At 43.7% G+C, this 22,665-nt stretch overlaps 1 protein-coding gene across 2 annotated transcripts in view; it reads left to right on the top strand.

Annotated features, from left to right (window-relative positions):
• Positions 1 to 22,665, top strand: part of gnaz (guanine nucleotide binding protein (G protein), alpha z polypeptide) — a 506,271-nt gene that overhangs the window by 106,375 nt on the left and 377,231 nt on the right. For both annotated transcript variants that reach the window (XM_068055359.1, XM_068055360.1), the window contains exon 2: positions 789 to 2,008. In XM_068055359.1, coding sequence (XP_067911460.1) covers positions 1,286 to 2,008 — 723 coding nt within the window. In that variant the 5' untranslated portion in view covers positions 789 to 1,285. The remainder of the gene's footprint in view (positions 1 to 788; positions 2,009 to 22,665) is intronic.

Below are 22,665 nucleotides of genomic sequence, written 5' to 3'. Positions count from 1 at the left end.
TTCCAGATGGGTGGATATCCTGACTCTCACTGGATCCAGTTCCAGATGGGTGGATATCCTGACTCTCACTGGATCCAGTTCCAGATGGGTGGAGATCCTGACTCTCACTGGATCCAACCACTTGCTGGAGAACTGCCCTGCACTGGGGTCTCTGAGCTGTCCGCTGGCATATTGCTGCTTTCTACCTACTTCGGGCAGGCAGCTGATCACAGCATGTCGATAAAGCGAGACTCAGCAATTGAAATACCCCGCGCCTCAAACTCAGGCCAGCGATTGCAGTTCACACGCGTTTCCACCTGCCCAAAACCTGGTCAGGGTTAAAATTGACCACCTTAGTCTTGAAAAGATTTGACAACCCCTTCCTGGAATTTATGACATTATCTCGTCTTTTCATTCGGTTACAGGTATGGAGCTCAATGTCAGGCTTTTTTAGTTCTATGCTTGTGTAACTTGCATTCAGAACCAAACTGATGTGGGGCTGAATCTGCAGCTGTAATTCATACAGAGTATCCAATTTTTGAGGTAACTATATTGAGCGAGTGTCAATAAGCATCAGAAGGATTAAGGGAAACTGTCTCAGCTGAACACAAAAAGGTATCTCTTGAACCCATGGAAGTTACAAGAATAGATCACTTATATAATTTAAAAATTACTTAGCTTTCTATGGTGGGATTAGTAAATGTAGGTAAATACTTTACAGCCTATTGTTCTCTTTCAAATAGTCACCATGTCAGTTCAGAACCTGCAGGAAAAGCAGTCCTAATGATTCACTTTGCTTTGTTTGGCAGATAAATTGGACACTGATGGTTATGCACACTGTTCCAGTTTGAAGTAACAGAGTCAGAGAGCTGTGCAATTCCTCTGCACTTGCTGCTATTCCCAAGACAGAGATAAGTGAGAGGGAACTGAGGCCACCCCCGAACATACCTATCATCTCTGGAAGGAATGGATACTAAATAATGATGTCTAGGTGGAACAGGGATTTAAAGATACAAACTACATTGCAGAAAAGCGAAAAGCATTCCATCAACAGGAATGAGCCATCTTTCTTGTATAAAGGAGGGGAATGCCATGACATCTACTGAATTGAGGACCTATCACCAGATGCTGCACTTCTTTGCTCACCCCTGCTGGGACTGACTGAATTGGTACTTACCTGTTTGATCATCAGCCACTGCTTTTACTTTTGTGTGAGGTGCACAGCACACCTGACAAGCCTACTGCAGCAATCACTGCTGCTTTCAAGAGGTACAGTCTCTCTCTAGACAACTGCATCGGAAGGAACATGGGATGTCGTCAAAGCTCTGAGGAGAAGGAGGCAGCCCGGCGCTCTAGGCGGATTGATCGGCACCTGCGCTCAGAGAGTCAGCGCCAGCGCCGTGAGATCAAGCTCCTGTTGCTGGGTACCAGCAACTCTGGCAAGAGCACCATTGTCAAGCAGATGAAAATTATCCACAGCGGTGGGTTCAACTTGGAGGCATGCAAAGAATACAAGCCCCTCATTATCTACAATGCTATCGACTCTCTCACGCGCATCATCCGTGCATTAGCCACCCTCAAAATAGAATTCCACAACCCAGACAGAGCCTATGATGCTGTTCAGCTCTTTGCCCTGACTGGGCCTGCTGAGAGCAAAGGAGAGATCACACCTGAACTGCTAGGGGTAATGAAACGTTTGTGGGGTGACCCCGGCGTCCAGGAGTGCTTCTGCCGGTCCAACGAGTACCACTTGGAAGACAATGCAGCCTACTACCTGAATGATCTTGACAGAATTGCAGCATCCGACTACATCCCAACAGTGGAGGACATTCTGCGCTCAAGAGACATGACCACCGGCATAGTGGAAAACAAGTTTACTTTCAAGGAGCTGACATTTAAAATGGTGGATGTAGGAGGGCAGCGGTCTGAACGGAAGAAATGGATTCACTGTTTTGAAGGGGTTACAGCAATAATTTTCTGCGTGGAGTTGAGTGGATATGACCTGAAACTGTATGAAGATAATCAAACAGTAAGTGAATGTCTTTTTTTCCGGTTTGTGTTTTGTGTTTTAGAGCCTTCATTTGGTAACTATCATATGTAATTCCTATAGTCTGCTCCAACAAGTGCTTTTTTTGGAACCAATTATAATTTTGATAGTTTAATAAATAGGTAGCTGTTTGGAATAGTCCAGAAATTGAGGATAGGCTGGCCCATTCAAGGAATAAAGATTTCATTAATGTTTACTATCCTTATTTCTCTTTCAGTTTATGTACCTGTATTATTATGATTATAGTTTCAGCTACTGTGTGAACTATTACAGTTTATCTTTTAAGTAATTGAAAGAGTTGCTGCCTTTGCTCAATAACAGCAGTGAGCGCTCAATCATAACAATACTGAAAGGGTGTCAGGCGTATCCTGAGGATTTCCTCAATTGTCCTCAGTATGTGGAGCTTTCAACCAATCAGAATACTGCAATTGCATGCTCAAATTTTACTACTTCATTCAAAGTCAGCACATTAATGGATGGGATTCAATTTAATGAAGGCTTTGGCTTTCCAAAATGCTGACTGAATTGAAGTGTGCACATTCAGACTCTGCTGTTCCTGAAACAAACTGCTCCCTAAATTTCACCTGAATCCTGCAGTCTAACATTTGTCCCTGTTCCATTTACAAAAGTGTCCCAAGTTCCATAAGCACAATTTCAAAATAAAAATCAATTATCTGTAACTTCATTCCATCGCCTTAAAAATTAATTCCCTAGAAAGTAATATTTGATATTGATATTTAGTATTTTTATTGTTTCTAATATATTTAAAGTACTTTGTAATGTTTTAAAGTGTATCTCTTTCAGATGTGCTCCATTGTTGCATTCCCTGAAACATTATTGATTGCACAAAAGAAAGATCACTCTGAGATGAATTTGGGTTAGTGTTTGGCCTTGAATGATTGGTCCAAAGCCAAATGTTATAGAGTCATTACGACCCAGGAGGAGGCCATTTGGCCTATCGAGTCCATGCCAGCTTTCTGTAGAGCAATCCAGTCAGTCCCATTCCCCTGCTCCATTCCTGTAGCCCTGCAAGTTTATTTCCCTCAGTGCCCATCCAATTTCTTTTTGAAATCATTCATCATCTCCACTTCCACCATCCTCGTAGGTAGTGAGTTCCAGGTCATTACTACTCACTGCATAAAAAAGTTCATTACATTCCCCCTGTAACACTTGCCCTAAATATTAAATCTGTGACCTCTAATCTTTGTACCATCAGCTAATGGGAACAGCTTTTCTTTGTCTACCGGGGTCATAGTCTAAGGATACGGGATAAACCTTTCAGGACTGAGATGAGGAGAAATTTCTTCACACAGAGAGTGGTGAGCCTGTGGAATTCACTACCACAGAAAGCAGTTGAGGCCAAAACATTGTATGTTTTCAAGAAGGAGTTAGATATTGCTCTTGGGTCTAAAGGGATCAAAGGGTATGGGGCAAAAGCCGGAACAGGCTACTGAGTTGGATGATCAGCCATGATCATAATGAATGGCGGAGCAGGCTCGAAGGGCCGAATGGCCTACTCCTGCTCCTATTTTCTATGTTTCTACCTTACCTAACGTGTCATTTTGTACACTGTCAAATCTGTGCAACACTTTAGCTTTCTGCTAGTTAAAGAGTTAAACAGCACACTTAGTTTTCTTATCAAATATTTCATGCACTATTTGCCAGATGAACAGAGATTACTCTGTGAGTCAGCTGAGCTTTAGTGCAACACATTGCAGTGACTATTGCCATGGTTACTGAAATGGATGAGTTTGGGTGAGGGATTAAACTGTGATCAATTTGCTACTGTAGCTATGGAGGCCACAGTGGGTTTTACAGACAAATAAACAGGTGGACGTCTTACCCCTCCCCTTCCCGCCTTTTCCACTTCTCTCCTCCTCCCACCCCCACCAAAACACTTGCCTACCTGTGGCTTGTTCCAATTGGCTGGTTGCTATAGTGGCAGTTTCTCAGGGCAGCATGGCGACAATCTCCCATTTCCAGGCAACCAGCTAATCAGCTCTTAAACCCTGGTTACCAATTGCTGCTGTGCATGGCAGTATTATCTTGCATAAATTCAAGAGTTATTTGATGAGTGTCGAACCCTTGATGACACTTTGTTCATATAATCTGTACAGCGAGTAACAAGTTATCATTTAACACAGAAGCTGTCAGTAAATCAGTAAAATGATTGTAACTTCAACTGGTTCCATACATCTGTTGCAGTTTAATCTTTTAGAGATATGCTGAGTGTACCAATACATATACCATACATGATCAATATTATTCATAGCTGTCCATTCAAGAAAAATCCCCAGTGCTAGTTTTATAAATGACTTTTGCAGAGAATAAGGGTGTAAGGGTGTCAGGAATAAGGGTGATGAACTTAGAGCATGGATCAGTACTTGGAGCTACGATGTTGTAGCCATTACGGAGACGTGGATATCACAGGGGCAGGAATGGATGTTGGATGTTCCGGGGTTTAGATGTTTCAAAAGGAATAGGGAGGGAGGTAAAAGAGGTGGGGGAGTGGCATTGTTAATCAGGGATGGTATCACAGCTGCAGAAAGGGAGGTCGTCGAGGAGGGTTTGTCTACTGAGTCATTCATTATGGGTGGAAGTCAGAAACAGGAAAGAAGCAGTCACTTTGTTGGGAGTTTTCTGTAGACCACCCAATAGCAACAGAGACATGGAGGAACAGATTGGGAGGCAGACTTTGGAAAGGTGCAGAAGTAACAGGGTTGTTGTCATGGGTGACTTCAACTTCCCTAATATTGATTAGAACCTCCTTAGTGCAAATAGTTTGGATGGAGCAGTTTTTGTCAGGTGTGTCCAGGAAGGTTTCCTGACTCAATATGTAGATAGGCCGACTGGAGGGGAAACTATGTTGGACTTGGTGCTTGGCAACGAACCAGGCCAGGTGGCAGATCTCTCGGTGGGAGAGCATTTCGGTGATAGTGATCACAACTCCCTGACCTTTACTATAGTCATGGAGAGGGACAGGAGCAGACGGGATGGGAAAATATTTAATTGGGGGAGGGGGAATTACAATGCTATTAGGCAGGAACTGGGGAGCTTAAATTGGGAACAGATGTTCTCAGGGAAATGCACGACAGAAATGTGGAGGTTGTTTAGGGAGCACTTGCTGCGACAGCTGGATAGGTTTGTCCCGATGAGGCAAGGAAGGGATGGTAGGGTGAAGGAACCTTGGATGACAAGAGATGTGGAACAGCTAGTCAAGAGGAAGAAGTAAGCTTACTTAAGGTTGAGGAAGCAAGGATCAGACAGGGCTCTAGAGGGTTACAAGGTAGCCAGGAAGGAACTGAAGAATGGACTTTGGAGAGCTAGAAGGGGACATGAAAAAGTCTTGGCGGGTAGGATTAAGGAAAATCCCAAGGCATTCTACACTTATGTGAGGAACAAGAGGATGGCCAGAGTGAGGGTAGGGCCGATCAGGGATAGTGGAGGGAACTTGTGCCTGGAGTCGGAGGAGGTAGGGGAGGTCCTAAATGAATACTTTGCTTCAGTATTCACTAGTGAGAGGGACCTGGTCGTTTGTGAGGACAGCGTGGAACAGGCTGATATGCTCAAACAGGTTGAGGTTAAGAGGGAGGATGTGCTGGAAATTTTGAATGATATGAGGACAGATAAGTCCCTGGGGCCAGACGGGATATACCCAAGGATATTACGGGAAGCGAGGGAAAAGATTGCTGCGCCTTTGGCGATGATCTTTGCGTCTTCACTGTCCACTGGAGTAGTACCGGATGATTGGAGGGTGGCAAATGTTGTTCCCTTGTTCAAGAAAGGGAATAGGGATAACCCTGGGAATTATAGACCGGTCAGTCTTACGTCAGTAGTGGGCAAATTATTGGAGAGGATTCTGAGAGACAGGATTTATGATTATTTGGAAAAGCATGGTTTGATTAGAGACAGTCAGCATGGATTTGTGAGGAGCAGGTCAAGCCTTATTGAATTCTTTGAAGATGTGACAAAACACATTGATGAAGGAAGAGCAGTGGATGTGGTGTATATGGATTTTAGCAAGGCGTTTGATAAGGTTCCCCATGGTAGGCTCATTCAGAAAGTAAGGAGGCATGGGATTCAGGGAAGGTTGGCTGTCTGGATACAAAATTGGCTGGCCCATAGAAGTCAGAGGGTGGTAGTAGATGGAAAGTATTCAGCATGGAGCTCGGTGACCCGTGGTGTTCCACAAGAATCTGTTCTGGGACCTCTGCTCTTTGTGATTTTTATAAATGACTTGGATGAGGAAGTGGAAGGCTGGGTTAGCAAGTTTGCCGATGACACGAAGGTTGCTGGAGTTGTGGATAGTGTGGAAGGCTGTTGTAGGTTGCAACGGGACATTGACAGGATGCAGAGCTGGGCTGAGAAGTGGCAGATGGAGTTCAACCTGGAAAAGTATGAAGTGATTCATTTTGGAAGGTCGAAGTTGAATGCGGAATACAGGCTTAAAGACAGGATTCTTGGTAGTGTGGAGGAACAGAGGGATCTTGGGGTCCATGTCCATAGATCGCTCAAAGTTGCCACCCAAGTTGATAGGGTTGTTAAGAAGGCGTATGGTGTGTTGGCTTTCATTAACAGGGGGATTGAGTTTAAGAGCCACGAGGTTATGCTGCAGCTCTATAAGGCCCTGGTTCGACCACACTTGGAATATTGTGTTCAATTCTGGTCGCCTCATTATAGGAAGGATGTGGAAGCTTTAGAGAGGGTGCAGAGGAGATTTACCAGGATGCTGCCTGGACTGGAGGGCATGTCCTACGAAGAAAGATTGAGGGAGCTAGGGCTTTTCTCATTGGAGCGAAGAAGGATGAGAGGTGACTTGATAGAGGGGTACAAGATGATGAGAGGCATAGATAGAGTGGATAGTCAGAGACTTTTTCCCAGGGTGGAAAGGGCTATCACCAGGGGGCATAATTTTAAGGTGTTTGGAGGAAGGTTTCGGGGAGATGTCAGAGGTAGGTTCTTTACACAGAGAGTGGTGGGTGCGTGGAATGCGCTGCCAGCCGTGGTGGTAGAAGCAGATACATTAGGGGCATTTAAGCGACTCTTGGATAGGTACATGGATGATAGTAGAATGAAGGGTAGGTAGTTAGTTTGATCTTAGAGTAGGTTAAAGGTTCGGCACAACATCGTGGGCCGAAGGGCCTGTACTGTGCTGTAATGTTCTATGTTCTAAGAATGATGAATATGTGGAACAATGCATGCGAGGTAGTGGAGGAAGATAGTGCTGCTAAATCCAAAAGAACTGGGAAGATAAATAGTAGGAGATTAAATTGAGGGTATGAAAGAGAGTTGTGTGTGTGGTATTTTTCATCCCTTTTGGCCAATCAGATGTACTACAATGATTTATTGCAGTCCTGTTCCTACCATTATTGGTAGAATAATGGAAATTACAGCACTGAAGGAGGTTCTCTACACCCTATATCAGTGCCGGTACTATAAAGCAATTTATATTTTTTGATATTGATGCAACAAAACCAAAAGAAAAGAAACATGTCCATGTTATTATTGTGTGTTTCAGTTGCAAATTAATTGCATCAACATCTTCAGCTAAACAAGGCATGGAGAATTCCAAACAGCTGTTTACCTCCTAACTATATAGCTCTCCTTGTGCACATATCATGACCAGTTACAATGAGGAGGAAAGATATGAGAAATGGGAGGTGAATGCATAGGCTAGAATGAGCCAGGAAGTTGGTGAACTTGGGGCCAGAAGCTGGAAGAATTTATTTATTACTGAAGTGTCAACAATGTCTTGCATTATTTTTTTCATGCTAGTGATTTCTTCAATTCTCCTATAAGGAGCGACTTCCCACTCCAGTGCCCACTGGCATACACCAGCAAGATGTTGTGCATACCAGCCTGTGATTCTTTTGCCAAATTTTGAGCAACATTGGTGACAGCCAAACAAATACTAAGGTCATGGTGGATGCACCCCTTGATAACTATTTGGGGATTATATTTGCCACATCTTATCATCTGCTGGATATTCAGTGATAGATCAGAAGCATTAGGCTGACAAAGCCCTGTTTCAGCAACTGATACAGAGCTTGGTCGGAAAAACATTGTATAAGCTATGCTACCTTCAGCAATGTCACTAACAGCTACACTAATAAGGGCTGTTTAGCTTACACTGCCACCTTTAGATACCCCTTTAAAAATATTCAAAATAATTCAAATACTAACTTTCAAATGTCTAATATTTTTTTTGAAAATGAGATGTGTGACATTACCACTGATTCCTTCAATGCCAGAAAACATAATGGTTTTCATCTTCAAAATTCTACTTCATTTAATAAAATTGCAGAAAGGGACAAATAAATTATCTTAATGAATTAAAAACAATGATGAGTATTCAAGTATAGTACTGCAGTACACGGGGTAATTTCACTTTGGGTGTGATTGGGGAATTAGGTGCAAATTGTGCTGGTTAGGTTACAGTTCAAATTTCCACTAACATTAATTTGCATAATCACAAACACAAAATCTTCCAAGATCCCAGTATAATCTGGAAGCATGATAGAATGTAATTTTTTAAAATCTTGGCATTAAAAAATATTCCTTGACATATTTAAGCATGGTAACCTGGTGCAGTTTTATTAATAGCTGAAAATGGGATTATCACCAAAAATAAGCTTTTCATAAGCATCACCTGTGAGTAACCTGATTTTAAATAATTGAAAATGACTTTAAAAACTATACTGAACTAGTTTCATTGATGTACACTAGTCAGTTTCTTAGCAGATTGAATATTTTCCAGTCTGTTAAAATGAGCCTATTAGTGCCCATGCACTTAAGGAAACAAGTTTTTGAAGAGCCTCCAAGAATGACCACAAACATGTGCAATCGGCAGAAACTCGCCGCGCTCATTATTTTGATGTGGGGGTGTGGCCAGTTTTATGGGTGGGGTCGGCTTCGAAATGTTGACGCGATCTGAAAATGCGAAGACATTGAACTAGCTCATTTAGTTGCAGAGGAAAAAGGCAAGGATCAGATATTATAAATGTTGAAATTGAACTTATTTCTGGGGGAGTTGGGGTATTGAAGGAATGAGGCTTAGTGGAGCAAATGCCTTTCTTATCCTTGATTTGCATGGTGTGATTTTGTGCTAATTAGCTGGTTTCTATGCCTACCAGTCAATTAACACAAATTGCTGCACATACTGCTGATATAACACCATATTTCATCAGTGAGAACACCCAGAATAGTTTTATTTGAATAGCTGCTAAAATTGGGTGACTTTGTGTCTGCACAATGTTTTGGAACACACTTCACAACATGGAGGCCTACTAGTTCTATTAACTGCCTGCTTCAATCTTAATGGTCAAATCATCCCTGTCCAACTTAGTGTCAAACTCCAGGCAGTAGATACAGGAAACAAAACTGGGCACCAACACTGGATCAATTCAGGTTGTCTCCCAACAGCGACTGCGACGGCACATTAAATACAAGTGGCAACCCAAGCTACCACAATATCAAATGATTCAATTGTTATTTTGGTTCCATTGTTGCTGCATTGCAGGTCAAACTACATACATAACTCGGCCATGGATCAAAGTTTGAAATCTTTATTTGAAAAGTTTATTTTCCCTGTAATTTTTTTACCTCCTCTCCTCTCTTGCAATGTGTGATTCATATAGGAGTATGATTTTATGCTTACTTGTAGCCTCTCTCAAACTGTGAGTCTTCAAAAGCCTGGCATTCAAGCCTAAGGGCCATCAATAGCCAAAGTATTCACCCGTACACATCAATTTTCACAATTACATTCACTGATTTTCCACAAGAGAGAGCAGGAAAAGCTTGTTGCAAAAGCAGAGTCAGAATAATGAGACTGTAATTATTACATATTCTGAGAGAAGCAGAACAGCTCTTGCCAAGTGGATTTCTTGAATGTAGTTGTGACATTTTTTCTGATGCAATGTTTTCTTGAACCAACAAGAAGACAGGCCGTACTAGATCTAGTGAGGATAAATGAGCTAGTATTGGTCAACACTCTAATGGTTAGGTGACAATGACCATAACATGATTGAATTCGATATTAGAAAGATGAGTCACAAAGAAAGATTTTAAATTTAGATAAGGTTGAATTTGAAGGAATGAGGCAGGAATTGACCACAGTAACTGGGTGGATCTGTTAATGGTTAAAACTATAAATGAACAGTGAGAATTCACTTCAAAGAAGTATTTGGTACAATACAAAACCTGTACATACACCCAAAAGGCCAGGAGCCCTTGTGTAATTAAATAGCCTTGGTCTACAAAAGGAGTGAGAGAGTCTAAAATTAAAAGAATGGGTTTATACAAATGCAAAAAAAGAAGCAGCAATTTTGCAGAATGGGAAAGATATCAAGAACAGCAAAGGGATACAAAAGAAAGAGCTGAAAGAAGGGAATACAAGAAAAAACTTGCAAGGGATATCAAGGATGGTAATAAAAGATTTTACAAGTATATTTCGAGAAAGAGGATAGCTAAGGATAATGTGAGCCCCTTAAGGACAGGCACCACCATCGGTTAAGTTCCCCTCCAACCACACATCATCTTGACTTGGAACTATATCGCCATTCCTGCACTGTCACTGGGTCAAAAACCTGGAACTACGTTCCTAACAGCACTGTGGGTGTAGCTACACCAAATGGACTGCAGCAGTTCAAGAAGGCAGCTCATCACCACTTTCTCAAGGACACATAGGGATGGACAACATATGCTGGCCTTGCCAGTGATGCTCTCATCCCCTGAAAGAATAAAAAAAATTGAAAATAAAGGTATGGCAAATTTGCTAAATAATTAGGTTGTATTGCTCTTCGTGGTCGAGGAAGAGGATAAAGTATCAGATACGAGGAAAAGTTAAAATGAATTCAGGTGAGGGACATTTTGATTTAATATTAATAAAAATTGGTAATGAAGAGAATAATGATACTAAAGATTGACAAATTTCCAAGACCTGATGGTTTCTAGGGTATTGAAAGAAGTGAAAACATTGCGGCACAGTGGTTAGCACTGCAGCCTCACAGCTCCAGTGACCCGGGTTCAATTCTGGGTACTGCCTGTGTGGAGTTTGCAAGTTCTCCCTGTGTCTGCGTGAGTTTCCTCCGGGTGCTCCGGTTTCCTCCCACATGCCAAAGACTTGCAGGTTGATAGGTAAATTGGCCATTATAAATTGCCCCTAGTATAGGTAGGTGGTAGGGAAATATAGGGACAGGTGGGGATGTGGTAGGAATATGGAATTAGTGTAGGATTAGTATAAATGGGTGGTTGATGGTAGGCACAGACTCGGTGGGCCGAAGGGCCTGTTTCAGTGCTGTATCTCTAAATAAAAAATTTTTAAAAAGGTGTTCTAGTTATGATCTTCTAGAACTCTCAAGAATTGTCCCTTGGATTGGAAAATTCCCAATGTCACTCCATTATTTAAGAAGAGTGGGAGCGAGAAACCAGGAAATTATAGACCTATAAGTCGAATGTCTGTTGTGGGTAAGCGACAAGCACCTATCATTAGCAATAGAGTGATTGACCACTTAGACAAATATGAACTGATCAGAGAGCGCCAGTGTGGATTTGTAAAGAGTAAATCATGTCTAACGAACTGTCATGCAGGCCCCCACCTGCCAAGAATGAGGCATATTAATTTTGCCACATGGACATTAAATTTCAAATTGTTGCTGGGAAGAAGAGAGCCATCAGCAGCTGCAGAATTGTACTCAACCACAATCTGTAACCTCATGGCCCGGCATATCCCCCACTCTACCATTACCATCAAACCAGGAGACCAACCCTGGTTCAATGAAGAGCGCAGGAAGGCATGCCAGGAGTAGCACCAGGCATACCTCAAAATGAGGTGTCAACCTGGTGAAGCTACAACACAGGACTATCTGCATAAGCAGCATGCGATAGACAGAGCTAAGCGATCCCATAACCAACGGATCAGATCTAAGCTCTGCAGTCCTGCCACATCCAGCCGTAAATGGTGGTGGACAATTAAACAACTAACTGGAGCTAAAAACACAGCATGTTTAAAATTAAACCCTGTTACAGTAAGACCAGGTGAAGGCTGAAAGGGAACCCTAGACCTCTTTCTCACCTGGTCGTAACACTAACCTAGATTATTTTGTTGAGAAGGTCACTAAAATAAGAGAGAGTCTACGGATATTATTTATATTGACTTCCAGAAGGCATTTCATAAGGTTCCACAAGACAGTGATAGCACATGAATAATAAAAATGTATTCAACAGTTTGTATCTGAACAGGGGTGTTACAAACAGAGGATATATGACAAATAGAAAAATGAATGAATATTTTCTGGTGTACAAGCTTTAAGGACTACTGTATTGTGCAAGACTGATTAACTGGTTTATATTCTGTAAATCAAGTATCTCGAATAGAACAGGAGTACACCATTCAGCTACCTGAGCCTGTTCTGCCATGTAATTACACCATGGTTGATCTGTATCTTAACTCCATTTACCTGCCTGTGTGTCCATAATGCTTGATACCCTTACCTAACAGAAATATATCAATCTGAGTTTTGAAATGTTCAATTGAGCGAGCCTCAACAAGTTTTTGGGGGACAGAGTTTCAGCCTTCCACTACTCTTTGTGTAACATCACCCCTTAATGGCTTAGCTCTAATTTTAAAGTTATATCCTTTTGTTCTCCATCTAAACTGAACATCTCAAGACTATTTTTAAGTGGGAAGGAGATTGTTGCTTGAAAAAGAGGAATGTTAGAGTATGGGAAGTGAGTAGGTAAGTGCAATTAGATTAGTTGGCAGGCTTGAAGAAAATCTCTGGCATAGAATTGATGGGACGAGCGGTCTGTTTACTTCTGTAATGTGCCATAATTCTGAGATATCTTGATCAGATGTTACCCACACGTACTGCATTTATTTCCAGTGCTTATTGGCTGGCTTCTCTGTGTAACTGAGTGCAAACACCAAGGAAACGTAAGTAGAAATAATGAAACAGTTTCCATACTTCTCTTAATTTGGTACATGTTGATGGTCACGAGTTTCAGCATTTCTATCCCAGTCTCCACGGAAAGAGGCACTAATTCGTCGCTATAACTGACAGGTTATAGGGATAGTTGGTGTGAAAAATGGTTAGTTGAGCAACATCAATGTGTGAGAAATGCTTTTAGGAGGCTTGCATTTATGTACGTTGTTTGAGCAATGTCTGGGGAGGAGCTGCATTTGATACCTGAACTGGAAGTGTTCAATCCTGTCAAAGCACATTTACTTTATTCTCCTTCTCTGCTTTTTTCTTGTGGATGTGCAGTGTCACCCAGAAGATTAGATCTTAGAGGAAGAAAAATATGAATGTCCAGGATAAAAATTTATTGCTAAAATGTTGAGTAACACTTACAAAAAATATTCTTTAACTTTGCTGTTTCATTCATGTGTGTGTCAAAATTCTTCATCTACTCCATAAGATTATCAAATGAGTTTTGACTTTGATTGCTGGTTGCCAGTGGGGGAATGAAGAATGCTGAGGTAGATAGAACAGTTTCTTCTGAATCAAGATGATGTGTTTATGTTAAAGTTTATACTTGGGTAACAATTAAGTTGTACGCACAGCTATCAAAAGAAAAGAATAAAGATTGCTGCTATATGTTTTACCTTAAGTCTCTTCAGTCAGCAGTCTACTGTATATTAAACTGGTTAACTCATTTCGGCTGAATTTTCCCAGCTCCATGAGGACGGGCTTGGAGGCAGAGAAGCTGGGAAATGGGGGAGCTGCGTCGGGACAGTTCCCCGACACATTCCCACTATCAAGGGACATTCCCAGGGGCGGGCTGGGATTTGGATCGGCTGCCCGCTCCATGGAGGCGAACAGCCAGTTATCCTTGTTAAGATCCCAATTAGGGGTGATTTTGCAGCCTTGCTGGCATTTTGCCATGGGCAGAGCGGCCTCCCATCAATGTGCAGAGACCGTCAGCTCATTGGAAGTAGGCTGGGGGTGGGGGAGGGAGCTCTGTGCCCCATTTACTGAGTATTGACTGTGGGGGCCATGAGTATTAAAGGTTGCAATGGCAGCCACACCTGAACCATCAAAGGGGTTTCCCCTCCTTTTCTGTGGACCTGCCGCCCTAGATTTTGTTTATTTCTTCCCTGCTGTGCAACCCAGCCAGAGCGCCTCCATGTTGAGGCGCCCTCATGGTCCCCCACCTGCCTCAACAGTGCCCGCCTCCTCCTGGTGGGGCTGCTGAGACTTCAAAGCTGCCAGCCCTCTGATTGGGCCGGCAACATCGAGAGCCCACTTGCCATTCTCAATAGGATAGTGAGTGCGGAGCTGGACAATTAGGAGGCTGCCTCCCGGAAGATTGCTGAGCTGGTCTCGCTGCCGGCAAGTATGGACTCGGGGCCCACATTTAGTCCCAACATCGGGGTCCCAAAGCCCACAGTAAAATCCCATCCAATGTTTCAAAAAATTATTCCCATTAGTCAGGTGAGTTTGAATATGATCATTTTAAAGGCTGAATGGTGGTTTTGTGATAGATGGGCATTAATTGTATTTATGTAAGTCAGTACTTTTAATCTGCTCTTCATTGGAAATACTAACTCATCAGGATGTGCAAGTCTGTGGCAGTGTGGATTTTAGCAAGGAGGTATTTCTTGACTTTGGGTGATGGTACAAAATGGGTGATATCGAGTTGGCAGCCTGATTTACATCTTCGTTGATTTTTCTTTCTACTGAATTCAATGAAAGTAAAAATCTGTACCTGGGTACAGTAGCATAATGTTTATTACTGGACAGCAGGCTGGACTATTAATCCAGCGAATTAGAGTTTATGTCCCACTAAGTTGGTTTGAGAATTTGAATCCTGTTAACCACCTTTAATTTCCAGAGTTTTTATCAGTAAAAGTGACCATGAAGCTATCTCAAAGATCCATGATGTCACTGAATAGCAGAACAGGCTCGAGGGGCTAAACGGCCTAGTCCTCTTCCTATGTTCCTATGTTGAAATGGTACACTAGTATCCTTTTAGGGAAGGAAACCTGCTGTTACCCTGTCTGGCCCATATGTGACTCCAGTCCCACATCAACATGGTTGACTCTTAACTGCCTCTGAAGTAGGCTAGAAAGTCAGTCAGTTGTATCAAAAACTATTACAAAAAAGAATAACTCTTTGCTAAACAGCATTGTGGGAGTATCCTCACCACATGGACTGCAGCAGATCAAGAAGAAGGCCTACCACTATCTTTTCTCCAGGCAAGTAGGGATGAGTGATAAATTCCAACCTTGCCAGCAATGCCCACATTTGGAAAATAAATAAAAGTACTTATTACTAGCATCTTCTGCTAAAACCAGAAAAACAATGTTTTCCAGAACTAATATTTCTAATTAGTGTTGTTTTGATGAATCTTTGAGTTAATCAATCTGAAGGATGCTAGTGCTAGGGTATAAAACATTATTATTCCCTTGAATCTTGGCATGTAGTATCTGCTACAAGCATTCCTCTTACTTTGTGTCTCCAAAAAGCAGTTCACTGTGTGAACTTCTCTGTTTCCCACACCAGCAATCCTTATAATCTCTCTGAATAGCAGTGCCTGAAATTTGTGCAGTTTTGTTCTGAGACCATGCCATGCAAGGAACTATGTTGATTAAAACCAAACAGGAATTTTGCAACTTTCGAAGACAGATGACCATCCACGCACTTTGGGGGTTGAAGTGAAGATCTGAACTGGCAGAGGATGAAGGAATCATGGCAGCTATGGGGAAAACGAGCACACATGGAGGAAGCTCTTGTGGTCGCAGACCAGTTGGATGTTAAGGGAGTGGAAGCCCTTTCTGCTGATTGGCCACATGGGTGCAATCGATGATGCCCTGTACCTGGAGGAATCCAGCGATGGAGGCGCAACCCTCTGTCCTTTTACCCTGCGCAAAGAAGGCAAAAGTTACCAGTGAGATGTAATGGTGTGTAGCCATTTTTTGAGATGCCACTAAGGTCCGCAGCTGATCCTTGGAAGGTGCCATAAGCGAAGAAGTTCAAGGCCATAGTGACTGACGGCTGCTGGCAGGGCACGGCAACCAGAGCTGTGAGGTGCAAGAACTTCAGCGACGAGGCACAGATCTCCGTGACCATCTGCCTGGAGAGAGGCACTCTCCTGCAGCACTGGTTCTCGGTCATCTCCAAGTAGCTCCTCCTTCGGCGTTAGATCCTGTGTTGGGGGTATGGCCTTCGTTGCCTTCTGTCCTTCTTTTCCTCTCCCATGCCCTCTTGATTTTTTTTTCCATTCATGGGATGTGGGCGTCACTGGCTATGCCAGCATTTATTGCCCATCCCAAATTGCCCTTGAGAAGGTGGTGGTGAGCTGCCTTCTTGAACCGTTGCAGTCCATTTGGGGTAGGTAGACCCACAGTGCTGTTAGGAAGGGAGTTCCAGGATTTTGACCCAGCGACAGTGAAGGAACGGCGATATAGTTCTAAGTCAGGATGGTGTGTGACTTGGAGGGGAACTTGCAGGTGGTGGTCTTCCATGTATTTGCTGCCCTTATCCTTCTAGTTGGTAAAGGTCGCGGTTTGGAAGGTACTGTCTAAGGAGCCTTGGTGCATTGCTGCAGTGCATCTTGTAGATGGTACACACTGCTGCTATTGTGCATCGGTGGTGGAGGGAGTGTATGTTTGTAGATGGGGTGCCAACCAAGCGGGCTGCTTTGTCCTGGATGGTGTCGAGCTTCTTGAGTGTTATTAGAGCTGCACCCATCCAGGCAAGTGGAGAGTATTCCATCACACTCCTGACTTGTGCCTTGTAGATGGTGGACAGGCTTTGTGGAGTCAGGAGGTGAGTTACTCGCCCCAGGATTCCTAGCTTCTGACCTGCTCTTGTAGCCACAGTATTTATATGGCTACTCCAGTTCAATTTCTGGTCAGTAGTAGCCCCTAGGATGTTGATAGTGGGGGATTGGGCGATGGGAATGCCGTTGAATGTCAAAGGGAGATGGTTACATTCTCTCTTGTTGGAGATGGTCATTGCCTGGCACTTGTGTGGCGTGAATGTTACTTGCCACTTATCAGCCCAAGCCTGGATATTTTCCAGGTCTTGCTGCATTTCTACACGGACTGCTTCAGTATCTGTGGAGTCACAAATGGTGCTGAACATTGTGCAATCATTCGCGAACATCCCCACTTCTGACCACATAAGGAAGGTCATTGATGAAGCAGCTGAAGATGGTTGGGCCTAGGACACTACCCTGAGGAACTCCTGCAGTGATGTCCTGGAGCTCAGATGATTGACCTCCAACAACCACAACCATCTTCCTTTGCGCTAGGTATGACTCTAGCCGGTGGAGGGTTTTCCCCCTAATTCCCATTGACCTCAGTTTTGCTAGGATTCCTTGATGCCATACTCGGTCAAATGCTGCCTTGATGTCAAGGGCAGTCACTCTCACCTCATCTCTTGAGTTCAGCTCTTTTTTCCATGTTTGAACCAAGGCTGTGATGAGGTCAGGAGCTGAGTGGCCCTGGCAGAACCCAAACTGAGCATCACTGAGCAGGTTATTGCTCAGCAAGTGCCACTTGATGGCACTGTTGATGACGCCTTCCATCACTTTACTGATGATTGAGAGTAGGCTGATGGGGCGGTAATTGGCCGGGTTGGACTTGTCCTGTTTTTTGTGTACAGGACATACTTGGGCAATTTTCCACATTGCAGGGTAGATGCCAGTGTTGTAGCTGTACTGGAACAGCTTGGCTAGGGGCGCGGCAAGTTCTGGAGCACAGGTCTTCAGTACTATTGCTGGAATATTGTCAGGGCCCATAGCTTTTGCAGTATCCAGTGCCTTCAGTCGTTTCTTGATATCACACGGAGTGAATCGAATTGGCTGAAGTCTGGCATCTGTGATGCTTGGGACTTCAGGAGGAGGCCGAGATGGATCATCAACTTGGCACTTCTGGCTGAAGATTGTTGCAAATGCTTCAGCCTTATCTTTCGCACTGATGTGCTGGGCTGCCCCATCATTGAGGATGGGGATATTTGTGGAGCCACCTCCTCCAGTTAATTGTTTAATTGTCCACCACCATTCACAGCTGGATGTGGCAGTACTGCAGAGCTTAGATCTGATCCGTTGTTCATGGGATCACTTAGCTCTATCAATCGCATACTGCTTGCGCAGTTTGGCATGCAAGTAGTCCTGGGTTGTAGCTTCACCAGGTTCACACCTCATTTTGAGGTACGCCTGGTGCTGCTCCAGGCATACCCTCCTGCACTCTTCATTGAACCAGAGTTGGTCTCCTGGCTTGATGGTAATGGTAGAGTGGGGGATATGCCGGGCCATGAGGTTACAGATTGTGGGTGAGTACAATTCTGCTGCTGTTGATGGCCCACAGCGCCTCATGGATGCCCGGTTTTGCATTGCTAGATCTGTTCGAAATCTATCCCATTTAGCACGGTGATAGTGCCACACAACACGATGGACGGTATCCTGAATGTGAAGGCGGGACTTCGTCTCCACAAGTACTGTGTGGTGGTAACTCCTACCAATACTGTCATGGACAGAAGCATCTGCGGCAGGCAGATTGGTGAGTACGAGGTCAAGTATGTTTTTTCCTCATGTTGGTTCCCACACCACTTACCGCAGACCCAGCCTAGCAGCTATGTCCTTTAGGACTCGGCCAGCTCGGTCAGTAGTGGTGCTACCGAGCCACTCTTGGTGATGGAGATTGAAATCCCTCACCCAGAGTACATTTTGTGCCCTTGCCACCCTCAGTGCTTCCTCCACGTGGTGTTCAACATGGAGGAGTACTGAGTTATCAGCTGAGGGAGGGCGGTACATGGTAATCAGTAGGAGGTTACCTTGCCCATGTTTGACCTGATGCCATGAGGCTTCATGGGGTCTGGAGTCGATGTTGAGGACTCCCAGGGCAACTCCCTCCCTACTGTATGCCACTGTGCTGCCACCTCTGCTAGGTCTGTCCTGCTGGTGGGACAGGTCATACCCGGGGATGGTGATGTCTGGAACATTGTCTGTAAGGTATTATTCCGTGAGTATGATTGTGTCAGGCTGTTGCTTGACTAGTCTGTGGGACAGCTCTCCCAACTTTGGCACAAGCCCCCAGATGTTAGTAAGGAGGACTTTGCAGGGTCGACAGGGCTGGGTTTGCTGTTGTCGTTTCCGGTGCCTAGGTCGATGCCGGGTGGTCCGTCCAGTTTCATTCCTTTTTGTAGGTGTTGTAGCGGTTAGATACAACTGAATGGCTTGCTAGGCCATTTCAGAGGGCATGTAAGAGTTAACCACATTGCTGTGGGTCTGGAGTCACATGTAGGCCAGACCAGGTAAGGATAGCAGATTTCCTTCCCTTAAGGACATTAGCGAACCAGATGGGTTTTTACAACAATCGACAATGGTTTCATGGCCATCATTAGACTAGCTTTTTTTAATTCCAGATTTATTAATTAAATTCAAATTCCACCTTCTGCTGTGGTGGGATTCGAACCCATGTCCCCAGAGAAATACCCTGGGTCTCTGGGTTACTAGTCCAGTGATATTACCACTACGCCACCGCCTACCCCTGCTCAGGATTCTGTTGCCCCTCATCAATACTGGGCCCAAAATCTAACATTCATGGCCTCATTTCCAGCTAGAGACTTTGTTCTGGCCAGGTGCCTGCCCAATTGTCCTTGGCATCCTTGCCCCCTGCTCCTCTGCTCCCATGATGTTGACCCCATTCAAACCCCGGTTACCGTGTGCCCACTTTCCCTGCCACCTCTGCACCACCAAGTTCACCCCCTTACTATGCCCAGTCCTGCTTTGCCCTGCTGACCACATATGGGGCTGGGGTGATGCCCTGGGGCGACCATGACTGGCTCTCCACTCTTTACATGCCTGCCTTCAGCTGGTCAGTTACTGAAGGTACAGGCAAGCTAGAAATATAAAGACAGATAGTAAGAGTTTCTATAGATACTTTTAAAAAAAGAGTTAACAAAGTGAGCATTGGTCCTATAGAAAGTGAGTCTAGGGAATTAATAATGGATAATTAGGAGCTGGCAGATGAATTGAACAGGTATTTTGCATCGGTCTTCACTGTTGAGGATACAAGTAACCTCCCAGTATTAAATGTAAGTCAGGAAATGGAAGGGAGGGAGGAACTCAAGAAAATTACAATCACCAGGGAAGCGGTACTTAACAAATTGTTGGAGCTGCGGGCTGATGGACTTCATCCTAGGGTGTTAAAAGAAGTGGCTAGTAAGATAGTTGATGCGTTAGTTTTAATTTTCCAAAATTCCCTGGATTCGGGGAAGGTTCCATTAGATTGGAAAATAGCGAATGCAACTCCTTTTATTCAAAAAGGGAGGCAGACAGAAATCAGGAAACTACAGGCCAGTTAGCTTAACATCTGTCATGGGGAAAATGTTAGAAACTACTATTATAGCAGGGCATTTAGACAAATTCAAGGTAATCAGGCACAGTCAACATGGTTTTGTGAAAGGGAAATCATGTTTAACCAATTTATTGGAGTTCTTTGAGGGAGTTACGTGTGCTGTGGATAAAGGGCAAACGGTGGATGTATTGCACTTAGATTTCCAGAAGGCATTTGATAAGGTGCCACATCAAAGATTATTGTGGAAAATAAAAGCTCATGGTGTTGGGGGTAATATATTGGCATGGATATAGAATTGGCTAGCTAATGGGAAACAGTAGGCATAAATGGATGATTTTCTGGTTGGCAAGATGTAACAAATGGTGTGCCACAGGGATCAGTGCTGGGGCCTCAACTTTTTACAATTTATATAAATGACTTGGATGAAGGGATTGAAGGTATGGTTACTAAATTTGCTGATGACACAAAGATAGATAGGAAAGTAAGTTGTGAAGAGGACATAAGGAGGCTACAAAGGGATATAGATAGGTTCAGTGAGTGGGCAAAGGTCTGGCAAATGGAGTATAATGTGGGAAAATGTGAAATTGTCCATTTTGGCAAGAAGAATAAAAAAGCATATTATCTAAATGGTGAGAGATTGCAGAGCTCTGAGATGCAGAGGGATCTGGGTGTCCTAGTGCATGGATTGCAAAAGGTTAGTATGCAGTTACAGCAAGTAATTCGGAAAGCTCATAGAATGTTATCATTTATCGCGAGGGGAATTGAATACAAAAGTAGAGAGGTTTTGCTTCAACTATACAGGGCATTGGTGAGACCACATTTGGAGTACTGTGAACAGTACTGGTCTCCTTATTTAAGGAAGGATGTAAATGCATTGGAGGCAGTACAGAAAAGGGCTGTCTTACGAGGAAAGATTGAACAGGCTGGACTTGTATCCACTGGAATTTAGAAGAGTAAGATGCGACTTGATTGAAACATATAAGATCCTGAGGGGTCTTGACAGGGTGGATATGGAAAGGATGTTTCCCGTTGTGGGAAAATCTAGAACTAGGGGTCATTGTTTAAAAATAAGGAGTCGCCCATTTAAGACATAGATTGGGAGAAATGTTTTCCCTCAAGAGGGTTGTGAGTCTTTGGAATCCTCTTCCTCCAAAAGGTGGTGGAAGCAGAGTCTTTGAATATTTTTAAGGCAAAGGTAGATAGATTCTTGATAATCAAGGGGGGTGAAAGGTTAACAGGGCTGGTGTAAATGTGGAGTAATTAGTTCAGCCATGAACTTATTGAATGGCGGAGCAGGCTCGAGGGGCTGAGTGGCCTACTCCTGCTCCTAATTTGTATGTTCGTACGTTTACCCCTTTAAAAATTAGAACTTCAGTCCCTGACTAGCTCTAAATCAGCTTTTTAACTAGTTTAATTGGACTCAGTTGGGCGGAGCAGCATTTCTGTTCTGTCCTGCACTCGCCCTGCCCCAGTGAGACTTCGCCATGCCAGCATCGGTGCCTTGAAATTGACATGCTGTGCGGCGCCTGTATTTTAGAGGCCTCCTTGCCTCCATTCCTGACCTCAGGAGACCCTGGAAATTCAGCCCCTTGAGTACCTATGTGGCCCTTTCTCTCCCTGTTCTCCCAGCTCATATGTTCACTTTCTCTCCAAAGTAATTCCTCAGTAGGCCTAAATGAGGAAAATGAATGGGAGCCATCCTGGCTAATGGGCCTGAAATGAGATAATTGGCCATCATTACATCATTTGTCAATTCCATAAACCAACCCAGCTGGCTTTAATGCATATAGAATTACATTGGATATACAGCACCGAATCAGTCCAACCAGTCCATGCTGACGTTCATGCTCCACTCGAGCCTCCTTCCATCCCACCTCCAACTAACTCTATCAGCATAACCCCATATTCCTTTCTCCCTTGTTTACTTATCTAACCTCCCATAAATGCACCTATTCTATTCTCCTCAGCTACTCCCTGTGGTAGCAAATTCCACATTCTCGCCACTCTATGGGTACAGAAGTTTCTCCTGATTTGATTTCTTAGTGACTGTCTTATATTGATGGCCTCTAGTTTTGCTCTCCTGCACAAGTGGAAACATTATGTCTCGACTATCAAAACCTTTCAGAATTTTGAAGACCTCTATTAGGTCACCCCTCAGCCTTGTCTTTTTAGGAGAAAAAGAGACACAGCTTATTCATCCTTTCCTGATAGGTATGATGTAATCAATGCCTGCAGCCTGTGGTCTTCGTTTTAAAACACAACTCTTAATCATAGCTTCATCCTAAAATACTTTCTATGGAGAATAAAATGATCTAAAATCCAGAAACATGAC

The sequence above is a fragment of the Heterodontus francisci genome, chromosome 23, assembly GCF_036365525.1.
Source record: "Heterodontus francisci isolate sHetFra1 chromosome 23, sHetFra1.hap1, whole genome shotgun sequence".
NCBI classification, from domain to species: Eukaryota; Metazoa; Chordata; class Chondrichthyes; order Heterodontiformes; family Heterodontidae; genus Heterodontus; species Heterodontus francisci.
Note: the sequence above shows the minus strand (reverse complement) of the source record. Positions and strands in the feature narration are given on the sequence as shown.